General features: G+C 39.9%; 1 protein-coding gene across 10 annotated transcripts in view; it reads left to right on the top strand.

Annotated features, from left to right (window-relative positions):
• The window catches only part of KIF13A (kinesin family member 13A), a 230601-nt gene that overhangs the window by 72600 nt on the left and 131826 nt on the right, over positions 1-26175 (top strand). For all 10 annotated transcript variants that reach the window (XM_050788663.1, XM_050788658.1, XM_050788654.1 and 7 more), the window contains exon 3: positions 16279-16291. In XM_050788663.1, the coding sequence (XP_050644620.1) occupies positions 16279-16291 (13 nt within the window). The remainder of the gene's footprint in view (positions 1-16278; positions 16292-26175) is intronic.

Here is a 26175-nt window from a genome sequence, read left to right as displayed (position 1 = left end):
GGCCAAAAATGAGAGGGCTTTGCATCATGTGTGTTACTCTGCCGCCTTTAAAAGCTTTATAATATGTTAATTCACTTAACCCCACAACAGCTCTATTTGACAGGTGAGGTAACTGAGGCACTGAGAGCTTAAGCACCAGGTCCAAGGTCCCTACAAAGTGGTAGAGGCAAGAATGGAACCTGGGCAGTCTGGCTTCTGCATCCCTGCTCCCAGCCACCATCCTGGACTGACTCTCATAAAAGACCATTTGTGTGGCTCAGCTATAACCCGAGGGATCATTCAGCTAATAACCCTGAAGCTGTTACATGGAGCATGAAGTTTGGTTGTGACTCCCCCTAAAGTAGAAAAGTCAAATATATTATCTCTTACTCTACCATAGATAAATGCCCTCAAGGTACAAGCTCTCACATAAATGGAAAACTAATCTTGGAAATAAAACCAAAATCAGGTAATTAAATGTATGAGTCCATCAAAGGATGTATTAATTGAAGTCAAGTCTTTAATAGTGGCGGATAGACCAGTGTGTATTTTATCCTGAGAATGACCGCACAGGGGTGCTTAATTCTTGATTTTTAAATCAAGTATTGGTGCTTCATGCTGCATTTTTGGAAAGCCTCACTGTGTGATACCTTTGAAGACATGACAAGAGAATTGCACAAGAGCCATGCTTTCTCTGCTTGATTTTGTTTTGGTTAACGCAGGGTGAGTTTCTTACTAGGCTTGCCCAAACTGGGAATTGCAGCCGTGGTGATTAACAGCAGAAGCTCTGTGAGGTGGCCTGGAGAACACTTTACAGAGACCCTGCCCCACAGAGACCCTGCCACATGCTTTACCTGATGCCTGTGACCCGTGGCTGGAGTCGTCTGTGTGTTGTCTTTCAGAAGGATATTTCAAGTGTTACTTTCCTTGACAACATTTGAAAAAATGGCTGAGGATCTGTTATTAGTGGATAGTGATTACATAAAATAACATCATATTTCTTATAAAACTTCCCATTTGCATGTGTATGATTTAAATTTTGGAAATACACATATAGACCATGTAAGCATTATTGTTTTAAATTAATAGTTATTGTGGATATACTCGTATTCATCTCAAGTTTTGCATTTTATTGTAATCTTTTTTATTATATTAACTGGTTGATTGCATAGAAATGAAAATCTATTCTAAATTAATTTTACTCAACTTCCGGGCAGCATATTTTAAAAACTTTCAGAAGGGATAGAATCACTTTTTTAGTGAAAAACAAGGGTCACTATAAATAATATAGTTTAAAAGCAATAAAAATTTAAAATGTTTCACTTATTCTGGCATTTAGTACTTGAGATTTGCCTTCTAACCTGAACATTCTTTAGACTAAGCAATGGCCTTGGACTATGTGCTTCTGGAAACATCTGTGATAAAGGACCATTTCTTTTTCCTTTTTAATTCCATCAGGGACTGATACTTTTGTAAGTGTTGAGGGGAGGGAGGTATCATGGCATCTGACCTCTAAAGGAAGGTGAGATTGTGGCCCATACCTTGGAAGACATTGTTCTCTCTCCTCTGGGACCCAGCAAGTTTACAAACAGGCTGGCACTGAGCCTCAGCCTGTGCTTTGATGAGCTCAGGGATGGGTGGTGTTTCCAGATTTCGACCAGGTAATAACCACTTTCCTGAAAGTTGGTTTCCTCTGCTCTCCTTTCTGTCCCATTTTGTGTCTCCATCAATCCCGGTCCCTTTGGATTTTCCTTCAGTTTCAGGAGATTGTCGATGAATGACTGACTTAGTCAGTCCCCCCTCATTGGATTGACACCAGATCCTTTCTTCCTTGATGTTCCTGACAAACACCCTGCATCTTCCAGGGCTCAGCTGAGTTGACCATCCCCTCCTTATGCATCCTTTGAATTGAAAACATGGATGAAATAAACACAGGCAACACTTTGTCCTCACCTGCCTCTCAGTGTAACATTTCTCCTAAATCTGGTTTCTCCTGCTGGAACAGCAGGGGTGGAACTTTTTAATAATGGTGAAGTTTTTCCATTTTGCACTTTTCAGAACAGGCTCCAGCTCCATGTGGCTAAATCGCTGTAAGAGCAAGGAATGTTTGAAGTACCCATGCAAGATTATTTTAAGAATAAGAAGTTATTCATTGAAAAGAAAAATACTCAACTAATTATTGAGTGCCCACTGTGTATAAAATATTAGTATACACGAATTCTGAAAATTCTATGAGTTTTCCAAACTCATAGAATGTTTCAGAATCTGTCCTGGGAACAGCTGCATTCTAGCTCCCTGCTCCTCTCCTGATCCTGTCCTGCCTGCCCTTTGCTGTTCTGAGTTCAGAGTATTCTCTTAGTAAAAGGGACCAGTCTCAGTTTACTCAGAAGCTACAAGTTGCTTAAAAATATATATATGTTTTTGGCTGAGCACTGTGGCTCACACCTGTAACCCCAGCACTTTGGGAGGCCAAGGCAGGAGGATCACTTGAACCCAGGCATTCAAGACCAGGCTGAGCAATATAGTGAGACCCTATCTCATATAAAAAGTAAAAATAATTTTAAAATAAAAAAGATTAGTTATAAGGAAGTCTGAAGTTTCAGAAGAGTTCTGAAAAGGAGAAATTATAGAAATGTGTTCTCAACAAATTCTCCTTTTACCATCAGTGTCTGTTTGGAGTTTCTCGTTCAGACGCCAGTACCTGGACAGGGAGGATACCATGAGAAACAAGTAACCTTTTCTCAGTGCTTCCAAACCATTACTGGGAGGATGTTTATTTTCATGTGATCCCTTCTTCCAGCCGTCAATAGACTTACTGTAAGATAGTTTTAAAAACAAACGTGAAGTTAGAGACTGAAAAAAGAGAGTTGAAGATGCATGATAAAACTCAACAAGGGTGGCATGTCCCAGATAAAGAAATAGGAAGTGGGGGTTCCATTGGTGTATTCAGTACAATTTAATAAGCATCATCTATGTGCTAATAAGTGCTTAGGATGAGAACAGTTGCAAGCCAGGGAAGTCCAGGCTCCAAGTGCAGGGAGCTTGAAGTATAGATGACTGATTTAAATCTGCATCCTCTGGAAGGTCGGCCAGGCTGATGCTGTTGTCAAGATCACTCCCAGTTTGGGTGATAGAACTGAACCTGGCTTTCTTTTCCAGAAGGGGAAATTTTGGTTTCTGAATGTTCTCCTGTCACTCTATCAAGTGATGGAACCTCAATTGCAAAAGAAAGCTTGCATTTTTTTTAGCTTTTAATTTTTCTGGGTATGTTCTAGGTGTATATATTTATAGGGTACATGAGATATTTTGATGCAGGCATGCAATGCATAATAATCACATCATGGAGAATGGGGTATCCATCCCCTCAAGCATTTATCCTTTATATTACAAACAATCCAGTTATACTCTTTTAGTTATTTTTAAATGTATAATTAAATTATTATTGCTGGCCAGGCACGGTGCCTCATGCCTGTAATCCCAGCACTTTGGGAGCCCAAGGTGGGCTGATCGTCTGAGCTCAGGAGTTCGAGACCACCTGGGCAACATGGTGAAACCCCATCTCTACTAAAATACAAAAAATTAGCTGGGCATGGTGGCACATTCCTATAGTCCCAGCTACTTGGGATGCTGACGCATGAGAATCGCTTAAGCCTGGGAGGTGGAGATTGCAGGGAGTCAAGATCACGTTACTGCACTCCAGCTTGGACCACAGAGTGAGAATCTGTCTCAAAAAGAAAAAAAAAATTATTATTGACTATAGTCACCTTGCTGTGCTATGAAATAGTAGGTCTTATTAATTCTTTTTTTTTTTTTTAACCCTTTAACCACCCCCCGCCCCCACCCAGCCCCAGCCCATGACCCTTCCCAGCCTCTGGTAACCATCCTTCTACACTCTGAGTCTATGAGTTTAATTGTTTTGATTTTTAGATCCCACAAATAAGTGAGAACATGTGATGTTTGTAAAGAAAGCTTGTATTTTAGATTTTAAGCTCAACCTGAGTGACATTAAATTTCTTTTATTTAAAAAAAAGTTTTTATCCAACAAAGTTTTTATTAGAAGTGTATTTATAGTTACTCTTGTCATAGTAGAGAGGAACCTGATATCAGGAGAGGTTGGTAACTCACTGATAGGTTGACTGAGTCCTTTCACAAGACTTGTTTGAATACAAATTATTTGCAAGGCATTTGATGCACACCCAAAGGGCTGCAGTCAGTGGTGGAGGGTCACTACTCTGGGTTTCACCCCTCAGTCAGTGGAGATGGTTTGGCCTATGTGTCAAAACTTGAGTCTTGCTGAGTGCCAGATAGTGTGCACAGTGCAGAAAGAAAAATACTGATTGAAAACATTAGAATTTCATTGTATTATATTTATGAACTATTATACCTCTAAAAGAGTTTTTGGGATCATCAGAGTTTTAAAATAATGAAATTAACTTATAAAACTTGAATTTAGGCCGGGCGTGGTGGGTCAAGCCTGTAATCCCAGCACTTTGGCAGGCCAAGACAGGCGGATCACAAGGTCAGGAGATTGGTACCATCCTGGCTAACACAGTGAAACCCCGTCTCTACTAAAAATACAAAAAAATTAGCTGGGCATGGTGGCAGGCGCCTGTAGTCCCAGCTACTTGGGAGGCTGAGGCAGGAGAATGGCGTGAACCCAGGAGGCAGAGCTTGCAGTGAGCTGAGATCGCGCCACTGCACTGCAGCCTGGGCGACAGAGTGAGACTCCGTTTCAAAACGACAACGACAACCCAAAAAAACCCTGGAATTTATTAAAAACCCTGTGGTGAGAATTTTAAGACTTTGCTGTTACTGACTTTATTTCAGAAGTTTATTGCTTCTGTTATAAAGTTGACACATCTTTATTGCAGAAAACAGTTTTGACAAAAACCAACAGTTAATTAAAAAAAAAAAAATCTTGTCTCCCTATTCATTTCAGTAGTCAAACTATTAAACTATAAATGCTTGATTCTGGCCTGTAGGATACCTCTTACATTGGTAATAATATCCTACTTTTTGGTACTCAGTTGGAAATCCAAGTTGTTTTGGGAAAGGAAACTGAAAGCTGTTTGGTCCCTTGGTTTCTGTTTCTAATTTTGGAAATACACATATAGACCATGTGTTTGCTTCACCTTTTATTGCCAGCTTTTCAGGTCATGAGACAGTACTTCCAGGTTCTCTAGCTACCGATATGGGCAATACCCACTACTTACCAAGTTGGGAAGTACATGCAAATTTTATAATATTGGATCTATTTTTAAATACGGACTGTTGTTAAATTTTAGACTATTATTCCTATGTCCATTTTGTCAGCTACCTTGGCCTCAGTTTCACTGTCATGCAGCTGTATTGTACCTTACATGTAGGTGTGGCTGTATGTGAGACCAGATGTCAGGGGTGGTTGTCCTGAAGTGTTTGTAGCATACTGCTCTTGGCTCTTTTCTAAAGAAATTCATATCATAATTTAGTTCTTATAAATATGTCCAACTTTATACATATTTATGTAATTCTTTCCAAAGTTTTTTTTCCCCCCACTCTCACTCTCTCTCTTTTTTTTTTGAGACGGAGTCTCTGTTGCCCAGTCTAGAGTGCAGTGGCGCAATCTCAGCTTACTGTGACCCCCGCCTCCCAGATTTAAGCGATTCTCCTGCCTCAAGACCTCCCAGGTAGCTGGAACTACAGGCATGCACCACCACACCTGGCTAATTTTTATATTTTTAATGGAGACGGGATTTCACCATGTTGGCCAGGCTGGTCTCAAACTCCTGACCTCAGGTGGTCCACCCGCCTCGGCCTCCCAAGGTGCTGGGATTACAGGTGTGAGCCACCGTGCCCAGCCAAAAACCTTTTTTTCTTAAGGGAAAGAACCCTGTTTTAGAAATTCTGTCATTCTTCAGCTCCCAGTACCCTTTCCTAGAGGAAATTTTGTTTGAGCAATGTTGACATTTTGCATGTATAATTCAGGAGGAATATTTGTTGTAACAACAGTAATAGCATCTAACATTTATTGAGCAGTAACTCTACATGCTAATGGTGTACAGCATTACCCACGTCACCTCATGACATCCTTCAACAGTGCTGAAGGAGTGCTCTTCTACTCCCATTTTAGAGGCTGAGACTCAGGGGTTGAGTAAACTTGTCCAAGGTCAACATGGCTAGATCATGGCAGAGCTAGGATTGTTTGACCCCCAATCCTGAACTCCTCACCACTGTGCTTCATTATAGCTTGAAGAACTTTAAGCCAAATATAGTTATGCCAGAAGGAAGTAGTTCAAATATACCAAAGTAGTCCAAAAACAAACCACAAGTCTATCTACTTCAGTACAAAATTAGTTGTTTTTCTTTTTGCATTTTATTGAAAATGAAAATAGATTGGTAATTTTTTAAAAAGAAGCAGGTTTTTTTTTTTTTAAAGAAAGCATATCAGGATTAGCATTTTTTAAAATTGCAAGTGTATTTTGAGTTCATTTTAATTTTATTTCTTTAAGACAGAGTCTCGCTGTGTCACCTAGGCTGGGGTGCGGTTGGCATAAGCATGGCTCACTGCAGCCTCAATCTCCCGGGCTCAAGTGATCCTCCCACCTCAGCCTCCTGAATAGCTGGGACTACAGGCACGCACCATCACACCTGGCTGATTTTTAAAAACAATTTTAGTAGAGACAAGGTCTTACTATGTTGCTCAGGCTGATCTTGAACTCCTGGGCTCAAGCAGTCCCCCCATCGTGACCTCCCAAAGTGCTGGTATGATAGTCATGAGCCACCATGCCCGGCCTCAATTAATTTTTAAAACTGTCAACAATATAATAAGTATCAAATGAATTGAAACCATTTTTTCTTCATCCATTCCATCAGGTCTGCTTCGAGGTCTGCTACTGAAGTCCCATGCGGAAAGTCCCTCCATGCTGTGGGGCAGTGATTCAATCTTTGTAGACGTGGTGGACTGGCTAGGTGGAGGGAGCACAGCACTCAACACGTCTTACAGATTTTTCTTTCAAGTTGTCTTTGTGTTCTGTCTTTCCGCCCTACTTTGTGTCTTGTCCTTGCGGTAGTGTCTTAACTTAACACACCGTGAGGGCTGCAGTTGGTGCCAGGCAGAGGCTCACCAGTGCATGTCTCACTGCTGACTCTAGATGGTGTGGCCTCTTAATTCACGCTTGAGTCTCACCCTCCTAAAACAGATCTGGCCATGTCATTCCCATTGCGCAAACCATCTGTGGCAATTTCTTCTGAGAAAAGGCTGAGTCATCATGGCAGTCAGTGCTGTCTGCGATTTGGTTCTTGTCTGTTCTTCCAGCTGTATGGCTCTCAATTACATTCTGTCTACCTGCTGTTCTCTGAACATATCCTGTGCACTCTGGCTTTGTTCCAGCTGTCCTTCTGCCTAGGATTTGCTCCCAACACATCTGCATCTACATTTTTGTGGCTTTATTTATACCCCTTTTCAGTGGCCCTCAGTTTCCTACTACCTCAGCAGGAAGTAGTCGTTTGCAGCCTTCTAACTCCATGTTGTCATACCAGTTCCTTTTTTTTTTTTTTTTCCATAAATGCCTTTCCTTCTTGGAGGTTCACTCTCTGTAGGTTTCTCCTACACATTCATGAAGGACACAGAAGGGCTAATTCATGCTATTAACCACATGGATAACCCTTGTAAGCATGGATGATCCACATCACTGAACATCCACATGGATTGCTATCCAATCAATACCTAGCCTAAGCTGAAAGAGCTCTCAACCAAATTCTTTGATGCCAGAGAGGCAATATGCAATAGCAGTTAAGTGTACAGTGTGCTCCAGCCAGAGACTGCCTGGGTTTGAATCATGGTGATGCCATTAACTGTGATCTTGTGAAAGTCATACAATCTCTATACCTTGTACCTCAGTATTTTTTATTTGAAAAATGATAATAAAGAGAGTTTTTATGTATAGGGTCATGAAATATGTTAAGTGAGTTGAAGCAGATAGTAACAGAAACCTATCTGGCACATAATTAGAGCTCAGTAAGTGTTAGCTATTAATTAAAGTAATGATCATCCATTCCAATTCACAGACATACTATATGACCAGGTTAGAGTTTACTACCCTGAAATGTGCTACCTCTGAAATGTTAGGTTTCACTTGTCGACTGTAGCATCTTATCTCACCCAGCACCTCTGCATCTTTACTCTTGAATTATATCCAGACCATGAGTTTCTTACCTCTGCTGTTTTCTCCCAGGCTGTCATCCTCCTGACTTTACTTCCTTCTCTACTCAATTCTTGCCCTACCAGGTCTTCTCTTGGAACCATAGCTTCCCCTTGCCAGCTGCAAGAATTGTGTTCTTGAAAAGCACTGCAGCACCCAGGAATAGTAACTAATGCCTGTAATCTAAGCCTTACTTTGAGAGGCTGAGGCAGGAGGATTGCTTGAGCCCAGAAGTTCAAGACCAGCCTGGACAATATGCCAAGACCCTGTCTTGACCAAAAAAAAATACAAAAATTAGCTGGGTGTGGTAGTGCACACCTGTAGACCCAGCTACTCAGGAGGCTGAGATGGGAGGATCTCTTGAGCCCAGGAGGCTGAGGCTACAATGAGCTGTTATCACATCATTGCACTCTAGCCTAGGCGGCAGAGTGAGGCCTCCTCCAAAAAAAAAAAAAAAAGGAAGAAAGGGAGGGAAGGAAGGAAGGAGAAAGCAAAACAAAGCACCACAGGCAGTGAGATCAAAGTCTTAGAGGAAATAAGGGGTTAGGAGAAAAAAAATTAGAAAATGACATTAAGCGTATATCTTGAATTTAGTCGATTCTGAATGATCTATCCAGTATTCTTCCAAAACAAACGTGGTGGCACGTCTCTTGAATGAATCAGCCTCTTCGCATGTTCAGAAAATGTTGCTATAGTGATTGTAGGTTTGATCATCTGATGACTCTCCTTTTTAAAATTTTCAAACCAGCCTTTGTCTTGGAACTTAAAGTTTTTGACATTTGCATTCTTCTTGTGATAGGTTTCAAAGGCTCTTCCAGATGCATATGTAACCCCTTCTACTTTTTATAATTCATAGAAGCTTTTGTTATATGTTTTCAATGTAGGTAATGTTAGATTATTGATACACAAGTATATAAACTTATCTCCAAACTACACTTAATAAATCTTGATTGAAAATGGTACCTACTGTCCTACAAAACCTCATCCCTATACCATCATCCCAGGTCTCACCTTCTCTGCTAACTGTAGTCTAACTGCTGAGCTTGGCAACAGAACGATCCCACGAGTCTGTGGCCCTCAAATGAGCTGTGTTCTCTTGGTGCTTTTTGTATAGATAATTCCCCCTATTGAGATAACATTTCTTTGGCTTGTCAGCTTGGTGAATTCCTATTAAGTCCTCCTAAGTTCTGCTCCAGGCGTTTCTCCTCGAAGAAAATTCCCCTTTGCCCAGTGAATCCCCTGCTTTTTTGGAGAGCTGCTGTGCACTTCATATTGTGTTGTGATATGTGTATAAAAAATCAGTTTCTTGTTTGAAAGACAAAAAGACTAATTTATTTTTGTATCCCAACAGAGTGGCAGAAAGTGCATGAGAAATGTTTGTTGACTGAACGTAGCTCTTCATTCCTGTCTCTGTTGTCACACTTATCACCGTCCACTTAATATTAGTTATACATGTATATATCTGTCTCTCTCGCATGGTTTTAAGCTTCCGGATGTCAGAGACCATGCCTAATTCCTCTAAATATTCCCTCAAAGCACTCATAATATGCATTATGGGAGTTAGTATTCAATAAATATTTGCTGATTAGGAGAATACTTAGAACCGGGGTGGCTAATCTTTTGACTTCCCTGGGCCACATTGGAAGAAGAAGAAATGTCTTGGGCCACACACAAAATACACTAATACTAATGATAGCTAATGAGTTAAAAAATTTTAAAAAAAAAATCACAAAAGAATTTCATAATATTTTAGGAAAGTTTGCAAATTTGTGTTTGGCCGCATTGAAAGCCGACCTGGGCCCCATGAGACCCATGGGCCATGGGTTGGGCAAGTTTGACTTAGAAGATTTTGATGACCTGTTTAGTTCTCCAAGTTGGAATTGACAGTCACAGGCTTCATAATAAGGAATATGTCCTTAAACTAATTTCCAGGAGGCAAATGCCATTTAACTGTGTATCTTTCAGATCTAGGTTGCAGCCATTTCCAACACTTAATAAAATATTTTAATACATGAAAGAGAAATTTCTGGTTCAGAAGATACTTCTCTGATCACACACATCTCTCAAAGTACTGACTGGTATAGGCCATTGTACCTCAGAGCCTTTGGCCGCCAAACTTCTAAGTAGCTGATTATAGTCAATATGCTGTAAACAGTGGTCAGAGGACTCCTTGACCCAGTCATCTTTCAGAATGAAGTGTGGGGAAAGAACTTCAGCTGTTTAGGATTTTTACTGTTGTTGTTGCCACAGGCTATTTATCCTCCTTTATTTTAGTCCTCCTTATTGAACTTTCCAGGTCTGTACTACCTACTAAATTAAATACAGACTTCTCCTTTCAAGACCTGTCCCACTATAGGTCCAATTTATCTTTACCATTTCCTTTTTTCTTTTTAAGTCACAGTCTCACTCTCACCCAGGCTGGAGTACAGTGGTGCGATCTCGGCTCACTGCAACCTCCACCTCCCAGGTTCAAGTGATTCTCCTGCTTCAGCCTCCTGAGTAGCTGGAATTACAGGCATGTGCCACAACACCCGGCTAATTTTTGTATTTTTAGCAGAGATGGGGTTTCATCATCTTGGCCAGGCTGGTCTTGAACTCCTGACCTTAAGTGATCCACCCACCTCAGCCTTCCAAAATGCTGGGATTACAGGCATGAGCCACCACACCTACTCCTTTTTTTTTATTTTTAGTAAAGATGGGGTCTTAGTGTGTTGCCTAGGGTGGTCTTGAACTCCTGGACTCAAGTGATCCTCCCACCTTGGCCTCCCAAATTACTGGGGTTACAGGCATGAGCCACGCCGCCTGGCAACTGTATGTTTTCTAGTGTTCCCCTACCGCCCCCCGCCCCCTGCCAATATACTCTCTAATCTCATCAAACAGAACCCTTGCCAAGACACCTAGAATATTTTCATTTCATTTAAGTACTTTTGCTAACACAATCACCTCTGTTGGAAATGGCCCACATCCCTGTTAGAGTCTTCCCTGTTTTTGAAGACCCTTTCCAGATCTTCTCTCTTCTTGACCACCACATCCCCATGCCTGCATTCAGCTTTGATCCCTCTGTTCTGTGAGTTCTTGTGCCATTTTGTTTGTACCTCTTAAAGCACTTACGTAAGTACATATTTCAAAAGTCATTTAAAACTTATTTTTCTCTGATAATTGTGTATATTTTTAATAGCAACCTTTTTTTGTTCATCTCAAATTTTAGCCGTACTATCTATGTCAATACCTGAGATTATTGAGCTGCTAGATTTGTTGCAATATGGAAATCCCATTGCATCCTTTAAAATACTTTTTTATCAAAATCATTGATATGTTTTCCCCAAAATATGTTCCTCCAAGAAAATTCTATGATCAAATAAGTTTGGGGAATGCTGCTGTTGAAATGTTGTGTTGAATATGCAAGGAGAGTAACGACGTATATTAGCATGTCAAAGTCTCTGAAAAGTACTGCCTGAAAGAAACCCATATTTAACTGTGTTCAGCAGCATTTCTCAATTTAGTTGATGTCAGAAGCTTTTTAAGGGCTTGACCTTTGTTAACATCTATTCAATTTCTATGCTTGTGAAATGCTGGTCTAGAGAAATAATTATTTTTAAGTAAGTCATCAGAAATATTCTGCATTTTCTGACAGTCTCTGAAGTCTTCACTACTGTTAAATGCAGGTAGTCTTGCCCCAAAATTGCAGGATTGTGGTGGTGATGTAAGTAAATCCTCACAACTGGATTATATTTAACTCACTAATGTAAAAGAATTATTTCTGAGTTCTTATACTGTACTCAGCCCTACATGAATAGATGGGATTGGGGACAGGGATTATATGCCATGTGACCTGGCCTCTGTTTTCAAGGAGTTTAAATCTTAAAGATATATGAGACTCAAATGCAGACAAAGTTACTGAAGGCAACAGAACTTTATGTGTGCCAATAAGCGCTAAGCTGTTATGTTGACCCTAGGAGTCTTGGGATATTAGAAGTAGTGAAGGCCAAGGTAGTCTCCAAGGCTGGTGAGGAATTGAGAGAGCTGAACCTTGAACTGTGTCTTCAAGAGTGGGCAGGTATGATCAGGCAGAGTGGAAAGACAAAGTGGGATAAAGGCATGTAAATTGCATGAGTTGTGTGGTAAAATCTCATGGTGTGGGTGACCTGAAAGAGATCAACCTGCTTGTCCTGGGAGAGAAGAGGAGCTTCAGTGTTTTGCAAAAATAGAACTACTATCAATGTAGAAAATAAGAACTGCCCCTCCTTATTTTCTCTCCAAATCTTGGAACCTAGAATGTCTTCTAAAATGTCAAATTGTATTTAGTTTATTTCTTTGGAATATACAAAAGTACTAATACTTGACTACTTAGAGAAGTTCACATGATTAAAAACAAGGATGTTTTGGAGAATGAAGGGGAGGATGGGCATTGGAGAGTAGTCAGAAATAAACACACCTTTAGGCAAGTGTCAATGAAATGCTGTTTTCTAAGGAGTCAGCAACCAAACCTGTGTGTCAGGGTCAGTTAGGTCTGTTTCAAGGGATGTTCTTTTTTTAGTTCACTAGATATTTACTGAGCAAAATCATTGCCTCTTTCTGTAATGAAGCCACGTAGGTATCTCAGCAGTAGTCTGTACTTGACTAAGAGTCATGGCTTTGACTGATACAATCAACAAAAGGCCTTTTTTTTTTTTTTGAGACAGAGTCTTGCTCTGTCACCCAGGCAGGCATGCAGTGACCTGATCTTGGCTAACTGCAACCTCTGCCTCCTGGGTTCAAGCAGTTCTCATGCCTCAGCCTCCCTAGTAGCTGGGATTACAGGTGCATGCCACCGTGCCCAGCCCATAATTTTTAAAATACGTGTTTATATGATTTATGTTGAATCTGATAGATGTTTATATTATTCATTCTCATTTCATTTGTTTTTCAACTTGTTAAAAGAGGGACTTGGTGCATTAAAATGTTAAAGAATTTATTTGTGCAGATAGTGATTCAAGAATTGGGCAGCTCCAAACTGGAAGGGGTTTGGGGCTCCACTGAAGGGTCATGAAGGGAAAGCTTTTGTAGGGTGAACTCAGAAGGAAAGCAAAGAAATTATTTGATTGGTTAAAGTTGGAGCAGTTGTTTCATTTGTACTGTCCCAGTGGAAAATTCTTGATTATATACCTAATGCTCAGTTGGCTGCTGGTGATTGGAGGTGATTGGCTGAATTTAAGTTTTGTTTTGTTTATGTAGAAACCCAGGACCTTGAAGCCATCTCAGCCTGTTAAGTTTATTTTAGTACTTTATATATATGAAAGGGATGAAGATTAAGATAAGATTTCATATGTATATGAAATTTTTAATTTTTACATTGTAATATCACATGAGGTTGTTGGTTTTTTTTTTCCACCCTAAAGGATAGCACACTGTATTCGCTTATAGTGTCAGTATTACTGATACTGGAAACCTTTTTTTTTTTCACAACTACCAAAGAAGGACATATAGCCTCTAGAGTTTGGGGCAGTAACCTTGAATCTGAATTAGGATGAGTGAGCAGCCCATCACCTCATTCAAACCTTAATAAGGTATATCAATGAATGAAGTACAGGGTGTATCAATGAATGAAGTACAGCGTATATCAATGAACGAAGTACAGGGTGTATCAATGAATGAAGTACAGTTATCATGCGCTACAGGGTTTACTTTTCCTTCTGTAGCAAGGATCCTTGTTCTAAACCGAATGATGAGTAAGTCTGGGTAGCAGCAAATGAGCTTTGTGGCTTCCCTTTTTTCTTTTCTGCCCAGTCTCCATTTATTCTTAACAAGCAGTCTTTACTCAGAAACACAAAAGAAGGTAGCAGAATTATGTTGGTATTCCCATGTTATGGGCTATCTTCTAAGTGATAAAGACTTTTAAAGTACTTAAAATGCTGAAATATAATTGGTTTTCTAAGAAGAATGAAGAAAACCTTCTTGGAATGTCGGTGAAGAAAGGATAATTTTGTTGCTGACGGCTAAGAAGGTGAATGTACTACTGGCTACACACCAGCACTGGTTCATTGCTGCTGGTGGTGGTTATTATTGTGCTGTGGCTGTGGCATAAAGGGCACATATGAGAATTCCAGAGAGCTCACTGGGATTCCCCTAGTCTGTCCCAGCCCCGTTGGTTACTGGGTTCATCATAACGTAAATGGGAAACCTACATTTAATTACCTTTGGTCCGTGCTGTTTCATATAATGGCCTTATTGTAACCCAAGTGACTTTTCTTTCCTTTGTTAAATAAAGCAGTTATTTACATGGCTTTTAAAGAATAAAGCAAGCAAAATGAGAAGGTGTAGTCAAAAATGTGGTTCATAAAGTTTTATTATTGTTCTACCTACTTAGAACTGAGGCCTTTCTGAATAGTCTTCCACTTAAGAACATTTTCGTGGCAGAAATCTCAAGTTTTTTAACAGTGTGGAAATCCATGACTTGCTTAGAATTAAAAACGCTTGTGCATTTTTATTTATGACCTCTATAAATGTTTATCTTGTTTTAAAGGGTAGACATACAAATATGTTGAGACTTGCTTAATGGCAGCCAGAGATACCAGTTATTCTAGTTCCCCTCTGAAACCTGAAGACAAAAATCACATTCCCATTGTGTCTGTCTGAGGGAATGACATAAGGCAATAAGGGGTCACTCTCTTTCAGCTAATTCGTAGAATTTCAAGAAAATGATGTTTCAACTTCATCATTATAGGAATGGGATGATTTTTCTTCCCTGCACTCAAAAGTATAGAATTATGCATGTGATTGGACATTTTTTTCCCCTGCTACTGAGCTCTCAGTTTTGTTCGAGTCCCTCAGAGCTCTGTAAGGAGTGTCACACCCAGTGATGGAGAAAAGGCATCCTGCTGTTTTTGCGTGTACTTTTCTGTGTCCTCTGCCCTGGAAAATCTATTTTCTTAGCCGCATGATTCTATTTCCTATGAAGAAGGATTAAAGCCATAGGGTAAATGCCCCCATTTCTTTTTCATAGTAATTTTACAGTTTATGAATTGAGGATATCAGAGGTTGATCAAGAGTAACTATCAGGAAGGCCAAGAATTGTCTTAGGATTGCATAACTTAGAAATCATAATTGAGCTCCTTAATTTTGTACATGAAGAAAATATTTACAAAGCAAGTCAACCTAACATTTTATTGCCTTGAAAACTGTTTCCTAGCCAAATGCAGTGGTTCACACCTGTAATCCCAGCACTTTGGGAGGCTGAGGTGGGTGGGGGGATTGCTTGAGGTCCGGAGTTTGAGACCAGCCTGGGGCAACATAGTATCTCTTAAGAAAGTAAAAAATTACCCAGGTGTGGTGGCACACACCTGTAGTCCTAGTTATTTGGGAGGCTGAGGTAGGAGGATCAGTTGAGCCCAGGAGTTCAAGGTTGCAGTGAGCCATGATCGCATCACTGCACTCCATCCTGAACAACAAAGTGAGACCCCATCTCTGGAGAAGAAAAGAAAGAAAACTATTTCCTTTTCAGAGTTTTTTCCAGGTGCAATTTCAATAATTTCTGAGTTATTAACGTGTAAAAACAGACCTTTTAACAAGTGCATGTGTGGCTGATGGTGGGGAAAAAATGGAAACTTGCTTTTAAATGTCTATTCAGTGTTAAAGTATATGAGTTATTTAAAACCATGGTTTTTAAATGAGAAAAACTTCCACATATATTATCTTAGAGTATATGTATTTATCAAAGGAAAATACGCATATATTTTAACAAAAATTTAAGAAAAATTTAAATATAAAAATTGATTTAAAAATATTTAATCACATGCAGTAAGGATTGTGGCATCTTTATCTTGATGCTCTGCCATTGGCATTTCTTAAAAATCATTAAAAATATCTGAATGATTGTCCGATTTCATTCTATGGAACCAAGAGAGAAATCATTATGTCCATGCCATGTTTTTGAGCAAATATTAAGAGTTTATCACTTCAGTCAGTAATGTGTTTGAATTTGGTTTCTGATCTCCATGAAGAAGAATATCTTTCAGATCATGTTATCAAGGTGCTGAATTTACCTTATGTTTTTTCTCTTTCATTGTTTCCCTCTGATGTGGCTGCTGTGTTGACAACCCTCTGTATCCCTGCTGCTGAATTTTTTTTTTCCATCATTAAGGAAACCTCCCAAGGTAAGCGCTAATATGAAATTTGGCATGTATACTGCTTTAGTTTGCAAAAATCCAGGATTTAATTTATCACTGTAACCCATGTAGAACATCTGTCTCACTGAGAACTAAAAACAGCATCCTAATTTAAAACTCACACCATGAACAAACAATTAATGTCAGTATTAACATAAAGTTAGAATGTCAGTCTACATTGACAGAGCACTTTCACACATTGTTTCATTCTCGGAATGAATGCTATAATCTTCAAAGCAAACCTGTCAGATTATTGTTTCTATTTTCTTGATGATGAAATGAGACTCAGAGAGATGAAACAGCGTATCCTAACTCACAGATTGAGTGAATGGAAGAGCTGGAACTGCACAGTATCAACACCCTAGAATGTGGAAGAACAACTATGGTGATATCATAGGATGGTAATTGGTAACCATGATTACTGATTGGACAAACGATCTTTTCCTGGCCCCACTGAGATTAGTTGTTATCATTGGAAAAGTTCTTCACACTTTTAAACAGAGATTCAACATTCTACCAACTTTATATGCCTCATTGGAGTTCCTAGCCCATCACAATGGCCACTAGTTAGTTTTTTCCCCACCTGCTCTGGCCAACCTTTGATGGCCTCTTTACCAGTGAGAAGCCTAGAAGTTAGAGAATAATTAGAGGAGGGAAGTGGGGGAATATGAGAAGTAAGGAATCTGAATGACCAGCCCCTGAATAACTGAAGATTGATTTTGTTACCAGTGAGCATTTTGTTGAGTATCAGAGGGACACTTAGCACCAAAAGGAATGAGAAATTTGACCAGCCCCTGGCCAGTGATGCTGATTATAGCTGTGTTTCTTGAGATAGGATTAGAACAGGCTTACCTACACAAGCGCTATGGTTGGAATCTAAGACAAGTTGGGTGACGGTATGGAATCCAGAAAAGACAAAGCTTACTTTCCCCTGGGGTTATGAAGAACAATCCATCTCGGATTATGGAAACTCACTAAAATGCTGCTGTATGCCTTCTACTTACTTAAGACATTGTCCTTGGCACTAAGAGTTTCAGCTTTAGCAAGGAAGGCATGCATTGAACAAATGATATGAGATCTGTTAAGAAAGTAGAAATATATAATATATTAGAAAAGTATTGGCAGTGGCATTCTGGCCAAATCTAGGGAATCAGGAGATTCTCCCGGAGCAATTGTCAGTGTAGACATAATCCCCAAAATTGGTCTCTACTAGAATGTATAAGTGCTGTTTATCTAGTTTTTATATCCCTTGCTGTTGGTTCCCCAAAGTTTCAGAATAGTCAGTCTTGTAGTACAAAGTATTCCCCCACAGAAAAATATCAATGAAATACTGCACAACTCCACATATGCCTGCGTAGTGAAGGAAAAGCACTGAAATGAAAAAGAGATACAAAAACATTTTTAAAAATCACTATTGCTTTGTACACAGGAATGTTCTTGTCATTTTCTAGTGAGCATATATAGCCTAGTGGTTCCCAGCCTTATTTTTGCTGGATATCCTGTTGATTGTTCCTAAGAAGTGTCATGAAATTTTCAAAATAAAGGTAAAGCTGAATCACGATGTTAAACAATGCGTGTATCGTGCCATAAGGCACATCTGGAAAGCATAAAGATCATCTTGAAATCAAATAAATGACTCAATAGAATCAAATAAAGATGAATACAAAGTAGATACAGGCCTTTCCTCATAGAAACATGTAAATGTTGAAAGAAAGTGGGAAAGAGCAAGGTGCTTTTAATGATGATTATGTAAGAATAAAATTTTATTTAAAACGATGAGATTTGGGCATAAGTAATCAAAAGCATCGGAGAAGCCTGGTTATTTCGATTTAACAAATAATTGTTCTGGGCAGGGGACAGCTGCTGCATGAGTCAGACAGAGTCCTAGCATTCTAATGGGAGTGAGGGGAGGGGAGTACAGTTGAACCCTGAACGACACAGGTTTGACCACTTATATGCAAGTGGACCCTGGTCCACTTATATGCAAATTTTTTTCAACCAAATGCAGATAGAAAATACAGTATTCGTGGGACGTGAAACCCATGTATACAGAGGGCCAACATTTCCTATAGGTGGGTTCCAGGGGACCAACAGAGTAGGACTGGAGTCTGTGTGGACTTTGGTATACATGGAAGTTCTAGAACCAATTTCCCACATATACCAAAAGATGATTGGTATGTGTACAATACAATGTAAAATTGATTATATTAAAGACAAGAGGCAAAATATTTGTGAAATTCATAGAATGAAAATTCCTGTTCAGACTTCTGCTGTCAGAAATGACAAACTAAGTAATTAGCATTGTCTTTTCCACTGAGGACAACTAGGACTGGACAAAATATTAAAAACTTATGCCTGAAGGCACTGGAGATAAGCCAGGTTAGTGAGGAATTACTAGACCAAGATCCAGAAAGAGGTAAAAATTTAGAGAGATGAGCCTAGCATTTAGATATATGCCGTTCAGGAAGGAGCGGCTTAAAGACGGAGCAAATACATACAGACGGACTGCTTTGTGGGGCTGAGGAGGACAAAGTATTAGAGTTCAGGTCCTTCCAGAGGTGGAGTCCTTGCTAATCTCCTTATACTTTGGGTTGGTAAAGTTGATTGAGATGCCGTCAGGGGTAGGGTATGAAGGTGAAACAGAGGTAAACCAGCCATCACATGGATTCTTGTGTGGTTCCAAGTCGTTTGTATGATCCAGGAAATCTCAAGCACAAAAATTGGAACAAAGTGATACCAGAATGCAGGTGCCCATAGGCACCTGGCAGAAGTGAATGAAATCCTAAGTCTTTAGTGATTCCACAAACTGTTTTAAAAATACAATGTCCAATACACCGTCAAAGTTAAGGAGGTACATGACAAGATGTGAAGAGCCAGCAGAAATAATAAAAATTAGAAATAGACCCATAGATGCTTCAGATGGCCAAATTATTAGATAAGAACTCCAAAATAAATATATTTGTTATCTTCAAAGACATAAAATATGAGATTGAAAATGTTGGAGAGAACTAGAAATTATAGAAAGTGGCATAACTGATTTGGAAAATAACCCAATAGAAATAAATCCTCAATCTGAAAAACCCAAAACCGAAATTAATAATTTAGTACAAGGGTTTAGCAGCAGATAGATCCAGCTGCTTTGAATCCATTCTTAAGAAGATCCAAATGCCTATCTGGTCCAGTTGAGTTAATGATAACTCAGCCATGGTTGAGTTACCATTATTCTTACCCAACTGCTATGCAGGAAAGGTCTCACATCCTTTCTATCAATCCCTGGGACTGTACTCTTTGAATACCATTATTAGTAGTAACAGCTTTCTTTAATTGAGAGGGAGTTGGGATAGGGATGAATAAGTAAAGCATAGGGGAAACTGTATTGTGTGATACTGTAATGGCAGATATATGACATTATGCATTTGTCAGAATTCATAGAACCATACGGCTCAAAGAGTGGACCTTAATATAAACTGTGGAGTTTAGTTATGAATAATGTATCAATATTGGTTCATCAGTTATAATAAATGTACCACACTAATAAAGATGTTAATAATTGGGGAAACAATTCTTAACAGTAGGGAGTGGGGACAAGCGAGACTATATAGGAACTCTGTACTATCTGCCCAATTTTTCTGTAATCCTGAAACTGCTGTAAAAAACAAAAAGTCATGATTATGAAAAAATCACTATAATTCTTATTAACAGAATGAAAAAGAAAAACTATGTGATCATATCAGTAAGATGCAGAAAAAGGCCAGGTGCAGTGATTCACGCTTGTAATCGCAGGCCTTTGGAAGCCAAGGCGGGAGGATTGTTTGAGACTAGCCTGAGCAACATAGTAAGACCTTGTCTCTACTAAAAATAAAAAACAAAAAAAGTTAGCAGGGCATGATGGCGTGGGCCTATAGTCCCAGCTACTCAGGAGGCTGACGTGGGATGATCACTTGATTATGGTAAGTTGAGGCTGTAGTGAGCTTGATCATGCAACCGCACCCCAGCCTGGGTGACAGACACTCCCGTCTCAAAAAAAAAAAAAAAAAATGGGGTGGGATGTAGTGGCTCACACCTGTAATCCCAGTACTTTGGAAAGCCAAGGTGGGCGGATCATGAGGTCAGGTGATCAAGACCAGCCTGGCTAACACAGTGAAACCCCGTCTCTACTAAAAATACAAAAATTAGCCCGGTGTGGTGGTGGGTGCCTGTAGTCCCAGCTACTTGGGAGGCTGAGGCAGGAGAATCACTTGAACCTTTGAAGCAGAGGTTGCAGTGAGCCAAGATTGCACCACTGCACTCCAGGCTGGGCAACAGAGCAAGACTCCGTCTCAAAAAAAAAAAAAAAAAAAAAAAGAGATGCAGGAAAAAAAGCATTTGACAGAATTCAATATTTACTTATGAATTTATGATACAAACTTGCAGCAAGCTAACAGTAGACAGAAACCTCTATATGATAAAAGGCCCATGAGAAATCTATATCTGACATCCTATGTAATAGTAAAAGACTGAATACTTTCTGCCTAAAATGGGGAATAAGGCAAGGACATTGATCTAACCACTTATATTGTGCATTGACAGGAAGTCCTAGGCAGTGCAGTTAAACAAGAAAGAGAAGTAAAAGAAATTCAAGATGGAAAGGAAGTAGCAAAAGTATATTTACAATAAGGTACAATAAGGTTGTATACTTGGAAAACTTTAAGAAATCTGCAAACAAGCTCCTACAAGGTGGCAGAAGAAAGGTCAAAATACATTTCTTTATACTATCAATAAACAATTCAAAAATAAAATTTTTAACCATCAAAACATCAAAAACAGTAAATACTCGGGATACATTGAGTGAAAAACATGCAGAGCTTCTAAAAGCCCACATATGGTTATTTGATTGTAGACAGATGTGCCAAGAGATAGAACTAGAAGAGTGTCAACTGTGCTCAGGTAAGGAAGGGCAAGGCATAGAGTTGGACTAAAGGTACATGAAGAGGAGTCCTGGGTGACTGAACTGTATTTACCCACAGCACTCCTGACACCAAATATATGGTGTTTTCCCCAGCACCAGTAAATTATCCAATTCTCCAAAATCAGCTGAGTGCCCTACTATCTGATTCTGGCACGTTACCTGGAGTTAGCACAGACCTACAGGTTAAGGGCTCAGTCCCACAAGGCTGCCTCCACTTTAGATGCCATTCACAAGTCCCAGGTTGCCACCTATACAAGAGTTCCCGTGTCCACCTCCTCAGGTTCCATAATTTGCTAGAATGACTCACAGAACTCAGGAATGCCCTTTACATAATATCAGCAGCTTATGATAAAGGATAAGACTCAGGAAGAGTCAGATGGCAGCAATGCATAGGGCAAGGTATATAGGGCAGCATGAAGCCTCTTTGCCCTTTCTGTGTGTTCTGCCCTTCCAGTACCTTCTTGTGTTCAGCAACCCAGATGCTCTCCTATCCTTGTAGTTTAGGGATGTTTATGGAGGCTCCATCACATAGGGCTTAATTGATTGAATCCATTGAACTCAGTCTCTAGCATCTCTCCCCTCCCGGAAGTCAGGAATAGGGCTAAATGTCCCAACCCTCTAATCTTGCCTTGGTCTTCCTGGTAACCCACCCTATCTTGAAGCCACCTAGGGACCCCAGCCACCAGTCATCTCATTAGCATACAAAAGACACTCTTACCACTGCAAAGTATCACCCAGCTGTGACAGGTCTTGATGTCAGGGTTGGACCTTGATACGTTCAATGTCTCTATTGCCTGTTTTGAACAAAGCTTGATCAGTATGGAAGCTAGCAGTGGTATTCAGTAAAATACTTCAGAAAAAAAAGGTAATAAGGGTTTGCACAGGAGCAGTGCCTGTGAGAGTAGGAAAGAGGAAGGGAAGAATTATGAAAACATTACAGAAATAAAGTAACCAGGACTTTGATGCTACCAGCATATAGGAAAAGACAGTACAGCAAGAGTCAGAGATGTGTCTGGGGTTTGAAACTGAGTGAATGAAAAATCAGCAGAAACTAAAGAAGGAAGAGCTAGTTTGGTTCAGTGGGAAGTTGATGGGTTATGTTCTAGCGTGGGCTGAGTTGGAAATGATGGCAGCCATCTGATAGGATGCTTTAGCAGGTGAGACGAATTTGCAGACCCTGCCTTACAAAGATCAGGTAAATTATTGGGGTGAAGAGAGTAGGAAGTGGCGGAAGAGGGATGTCTTGAAAACAGGATTAAGTGGAATAGAAGATATGAGAGAATAGAGGATAGCACCTTGGGATTCACTCTGCTTTGGAGAATGCAAAGAGGAGGAAGAACCAATGAAAATGAAGAAAAGCCACAGATTTATAAATGGTGCTGCTGGTGGTAGTGGGGTTGAGAATTCATACGCTTGTTCTGCCCACATTGGGTTTCTTTCTTTTTTTAAGAGACAGGGTCTCACCCAGGTTGGAATACAGTGACACAATCATAGCTCACTGCATCCTTGAACTGCAGCCTCAAACTCCTGGGCTTAAGCAATCCTCCTGCCTCAGCCTCCCAAATAGCTGAGACTAGAGGCATGAGCCACCACACTTGGCTAAGTTTTTAATTCTTTGTAAAGATGAGGTCTCACTGTGTTGCTCAGTCTGGTCTCAGATTCCTGGCTTCAAGCTATCCTCCTTCCTCGGCCTCCTGAATTGGGTTTCTTTTGTTCCTAACTCCTCAAAGTTATTTTTTCTAAGTGTTGTGTTAGGGCAAGGAGAAGATGAAGATATTCTTCCAGCTGAGTTTTAAAAGTTAGATTAAAAATTTTTTTATATAGCATGTGTAATGTAGCATGTCAGAATACAAGGGAAATGTATATAAGTTTCTGTCTTTATAAATTGCTTTGTACCATATCTTTGGATTTTTCTCTTTGATAAATGTTACATTTGCTAAATTTGCACTCTTGAATGGAGAAACATTTATTTCAGCATAAGCCTCATGCATACCCTTTAGTACTTTTACCAGTTGTGTATTATGATGTAGTATTTATGGAAGTGTGTTTTGTTTCTTTTAAACAGAAAAACAGAAAAGCAAGCTTTTGGGCAAACATGAGACATCTGCTTCTTACCTCTCTGTAGTTTACAGGGGGAAAAGAGAGGCTTTGTCTCATAATTTGTAGGGTTGGAGTATCTTTCCTTGTCAGTGTGACTGTAGTTTTGAGTCTGAGGTTTTTGTCTGAGAAGTATTGCAGATAGATGTAAATGAGGGAAATTCGGCTGGGTGTGGTAGCTCATGCCTGTAATCACAGCACTTTGGGAGGCTGAGGCAGGAGGATTGCTTGAGGCCAGGAGTCTGAGGCCAGCCTGGGCAGCATAAGGAGACCTTGTCTTTAAAATAACAATAACAATAATAACGTTATTATTATTATTATTATTATTATTATTAGCTGGGCATAGTAGCATGTCCTTGTAGTCCCAGCTGCTTGGAAGGCTGAGGTGGGAAGATCGCTTGAGGCCAGGAGTCTGAGGCTTCAGTGAGATATGATCGTGCCACTGCACTCTAGCCTGGGTGACAGCAAGACCTTGTCTCTTTGAAAACAAAAAGAAGAAGAAGAAGAAAGGGGAAAGTGCTTGTTAGTTTAGCCACCTTCTGATTAACTTTGGATTTTGGCAAGAGGTGGTGCAGAGGAAGAAGACACTTGGGTGGAGAATCACTACCTAATTATGCCATTACACATACTCTATTGATAGGTACAGGGCAGTGTCCTCAGTCAAAGCAGCTCTGCCTGCAGAAGCCCAGTTTCTGCATTCCCAGGTGGCCCCCAGAATGTCTGGCATGTTCCAAGACCCCTCGCTTGTCATGGTTTTGTCTTATCTGGGACAAGTATCCTTCCTGAGGAGCCACACTGAAACACACAGGAATAAAAAAAGAATTCTTCCTCCTTTTTTTCATTTTCTTCTTCTATCCCTCAATATTTATTGAGCACCTTCTATGTCTCAAGTTAGCACTACAGAGCTAGAAGAGATTTTTTTTTTCTTTTCCCGAGACGGAGTTTCGCTCTTGTTGCCCAGACTGGAATGCAATGTGCGATCTTGGCTCACCACAGCCTCCACCTCCCAGGTTCAAGCAATTCTCCTGCCTCAGCCTCCCAAGTAGCTGGGATTACAGGCATGTGTCACCACACCTGTAATTTTGTGTTTTTAGTAAAGACAGGGTTTTTCCATGTTGGTCAGGCTGGTCTCGAACTCTTGACCTCAGGTGATCTGCCTGCCTCGGCCTCCCGAAGTGCTGGGATTACAGGCGTGAGCCACCGCGCCCGGCGCTAGAAGAGATTTTTAAACTCTGACCATTCAAACCTTTTTATTCAAGACCAAAGAGACTGATGCTTAATTGGCTAAAACCATTCAGGGGGAGAGCTTGGCTCCGGTCTAGGCCTCCTGATTGCCAGTCAGGTACAGTCCAGGATGATTTCAGCATCTGCGGATTTTGTTATCCTCGGGAACTCCTGGAACCAGTCTCTAAGGATACAGAGGGACAACTGTATTTTCTATGACACCACATGATTGTAAATGAGTTTTTCTATGTGTTGGATTTTATATGCCAAGATACAAGGAAATAGTAAGAAGGAAGAATCTGGGGGGAAAATGTATAAATCACTGAAAAATCAGTTTGTGTAGGATCATATTCTTTTTTACTCCGTTTGCTCATTTTAAACTCATGATTGTTTTGTTGAGTATCTTATAATTTCATGTGTGATTTATTTGAGTAGTTAGAGCTTGCGAATTAAATTTACTTTCAATGTTTTTTGTTTTATTTATGAGTTAGGTTAGGCTACTGAACTTCAAGGTGTTTGATCTCACTTCTATGTTTATAAATTTTTGGCAAAATTTTAAACTGAAGACATTGACTACATTATAACAAAACAAAATTGTTACTTTTTGAAACTGAATCATTTGAAGAAGCCCACAGATACATACCAAACACCTGCCTTTATAAAAGTTGCTCAGAAAAAGGGAGGGGGAAACCTTATTAGGTACAGTTTATGCCATCTGAAATGCAACTTTATTTAGTCTGGCTTCACAATCTGTGACTGCCTTCATTTTCTCTTGCCTCTGCTGTTTTGCTTCTAAGCATTTGGCCTCAATGAGGTAAGTTTTAGACCTGTACTATTCAGTACAGTAGCCATTTAGCCACAAGTGGTTTATGAACATATGATATGTGGCTAGTGTTCCTTGAGATGTAAGTGCAAAATATATGCTAGATTTAGAAGAGTTGGTACAAGAAAGAAAATGTAGGATATTTTTTATATATTTGGTTAAATATATTATTTTTATATTAAATTATTTCATCTCTTTTTACTTTTTTTTTCTTTGTTTTTTTGAGACAGAATCTCACTCTGTCCCCAGGCTGGAGTGCAGTGGCACAATCTCAGCTCACTGCAACCCCCACCTCCTGAGTTCAAGCAGTTCTCTCACCTCAGCCTTCCAAGTAACTGGGACTACAGGCATGTGCCACCACACCCAGGTCATTTTTGTATTTTTCAGTAGAGACAGGGTTTCACCATGTTGACCAAGCTGGTCTCCAACTCGTGGCCTCAAGTATCTGCCCACTTTGGTCTCCCAAAGTGCTGGGATTACAGGCATAAGCCACCATGGCTGGCCTCTTTTTACTTTTCAGTGTGTCTACAAAAACATTTTAAATTATTTATATGGCTAGCATTATGTTTCTATTGGACAGCTCTGTTTCAGATCAAATACATGGCTTAGTACTGAACACCAATATGCTTCCTAAGGCTTTTGCTTGTTTCATTACCCAATCAAATGCAGCAGACTTACCTTGATCTTTTACATTTTTACTTTTATATCTGGGTCCAAGAGTGTTACAGCTGCATGAACTCAATGACAGCATAACCTTCTCGCTATGCATTTTTCCTACGA

This window comes from Macaca thibetana, chromosome 4, assembly GCF_024542745.1.
Source record: "Macaca thibetana thibetana isolate TM-01 chromosome 4, ASM2454274v1, whole genome shotgun sequence".
In the NCBI taxonomy this organism is placed as follows: Eukaryota; Metazoa; Chordata; class Mammalia; order Primates; family Cercopithecidae; genus Macaca; species Macaca thibetana.
This window is presented reverse-complemented; position numbering and strand designations above follow the sequence as displayed.